The following is a 2,500-nucleotide window of genomic DNA, read 5'->3' as shown; positions in this document are numbered from 1 at the left end:
CAGTGCAGAGTCATGGGTCATCAGAGTGTTATGTTGCAACATATCATGCAATACACTCAATGTGACCTCCAACATGCTGAGACTAACTTAGAGTTCACACCAGGTTTCCATTATGATTTGTTACTTAGTTACTCATTTCATTTTTATTGGGGATCTGCATATATCGTGTGGCAGATTAGATCATATATAAAATGATTTTTTTTTTCTTCTTCAAAATTTAGGAATGAGTCAAAACAAAATTTAACACAATGAGGATGCCAGACTAAATATCTAATAATCATATAATGCTGAAATATCTATCCTTTGATACCTCCTAGTAACTGACAGTCAAAATTATTCTACAATAGGATAGCTTCATAATTTTCATCCATTGTGAATGTTAATTCATAAAAGTAGGGGATGGATCTTTGAACACATTTTTTTTTAGATTGTATGCAATGTACAACAATGATCTTTTTAGTCACATAATCATCAAACATGTCATTCCTCTGAAGACAATGGTCACATGTAAAAGAGTATTCACACCATGTAAACTATCCTCATGAATAATGCTGTGGCTTGGTGGATAAATGAAGAATCTTTCTTTGAAGTGTTACGTATACAGAGGAAGTTCAGCTTGGGTTGTGATACCAAGGTAGTCTGAGTTTAAGCATTGGAGGGAGAACACTTGAAGTTTAAAAGTGTGAAAGGAGAGGTAGATTTTGTGTTCCTTTAATTCACTGCAAAAAAGTGCAAGGAGCAGAGATAGTTCGTCTATATTGATGTATGATGACTGAAAGAGGTAGAAAAAGTTAGTAGAAACAGTAGAATAAACTCATGGAAAAATCAAAGTTGGGACATGACCAGAGTCCGATTGATAATGATTCACCAAAAAAAAAACAAAAAAATAAATAAACGGAAAGACACAAAAACAATTTATAACGTGTGCACTAATGAAGCGAAGCAACAAATGTGTAATAAAGTGACTCTTAAGCAACTGATTCAGTGCATGGGAACCCCAATGGATTGCTTTTGTGAACTCTAAGTTAATCATCTGCTCTACAATGCAAGCAGGGTGCTGGAAGAATGCTAACTGAATTCCATTTCATTTTAGGAGTTGAAAAGAATATGTTTATGCGGTTAACAAAGTACGAGATAAAGCTTTACATTTTGGAAATTAATGCAAACATATAAATATTCAGAAGTTAAAAACATAAATGAAATTTAAAAAATATAGGGATAACAATAAAGAACAGATGAACACTAAACTACTAAGTGTACTACATTATGTTAAAAGAGTGTACACTATGTTGTTTATCATATTCTTCCAAAGACTTAAAATGATAAAATAAAATTGAATTCTTATTTTCCTTAGCACTGTATATTCTAAGGAAAGGCTAGTGCTGTCATTTTGGTATTTCTATTAAGCAATTAAGATATAAAAAACTTTTTTGTTTGATTTAAAATTCTATGTCTTTAATGATCATTATGAATCTTTGAGTAAGAAAACAGTGCATAAAAATTAATCTTTCTAATTTAGAGATCTTCCATTTTCTTCCAAACAATATGTGAAGATTAGTTGCCATGAGCTTTAATCATCTTGTTCATTAATAAAAATATCTTCTGAGAATTATTTATTCATAAGTATTTCTGAAACAAAGGTTTAACTAAAGGGGGAGAAACAAAATGCATGACCAAAGGGAACCTACTTTGAATATACCTACAATATACTGTATGTGCATGTGTTATGTTCACCAACATGCCACGCTGACTGAGGCAAGACAGTTGATGGATCCGTTAATGGTAACAGCACTCAACAGTCTTTGAACGCCCCTGACGCGGAAAACATTAGTGTCCCTACCCTGTAACTGACGGTTGATAATTGCTGTAATGCTCCCCGACTCCTCCCCCTTCTTGACCACCAGCAACGGCTTAGTCTCGCTGTCATCGGCCAGGTTGGCAACGCAGTGGCCATTGCTCATCCCTGACAAACTCTCGTTGACCTGGGGACCAACAAGGTGAGGTCAGGTCACGTTTCTTCGAACATCTTTGGAGTCAGGTCTTATTTTTTTTTTCATTTTATCTTAGCTGAATAAAGGTTTAGGATTACAATGTAACTTCACTTCATTTCTGAAACCACATCAATTGATTTAGAATGAAAACATACTATGCACAATAAATCAATTGATTAACTTATAAAACTACTAGGCTGTGTCAGATATTCACTGATAGTTTCAACAAAATGCTACCTACATTTGTGGCTGTGTTGGATAATCAGACATTCGTTTCCTCTAATAACTGCTAGATCACACTACACATCCATAACACAAATTGCAAAAAAACAAAACATTCAGGGAACCAAACAGGTGCATGTACAACCATGAGGAGTTATAGGGATATTCATAGGCTACAGGACAGAGAAGTGGAAAGTTTGAGGAGGACAAGTTACAGTATAAACAGCAGATTCAGCACTGTCAACTTTTACAGTACCTTTAGAAGTTGTTGCATCAGGCTGTCTAAT

The 2,500-nt window shown here is 34.4% G+C and overlaps 1 protein-coding gene across 5 annotated transcripts in view; it reads right to left on the bottom strand.

The window, feature by feature from the left end:
* Positions 1–2,500, bottom strand: part of LOC122247193 (uncharacterized) — a gene marked incomplete at its 5' end in the record, with an annotated part of 205,326 nt that overhangs the window by 9,992 nt on the left and 192,834 nt on the right. For 4 of the 5 annotated variants that reach the window (XM_086533821.1, XM_086533824.1, XM_043006219.2 and 1 more), the window contains 1 exon segment: positions 1,841–1,982. In XM_086533821.1, the coding sequence (XP_086389947.1) occupies positions 1,841–1,982 (142 nt within the window). 5 annotated transcript variants of the gene reach the window in all.

This window comes from Penaeus japonicus, unplaced genomic scaffold, assembly GCF_977035675.1.
Source record: "Penaeus japonicus unplaced genomic scaffold, GWHDUDI00000001_assembly GWHDUDI00000003, whole genome shotgun sequence".
Classification (NCBI taxonomy): domain Eukaryota; kingdom Metazoa; phylum Arthropoda; class Malacostraca; order Decapoda; family Penaeidae; genus Penaeus; species Penaeus japonicus.
The sequence above is the reverse complement of the archived record's forward strand: the minus strand, read 5'-3'. Positions and strand labels throughout refer to the sequence as shown.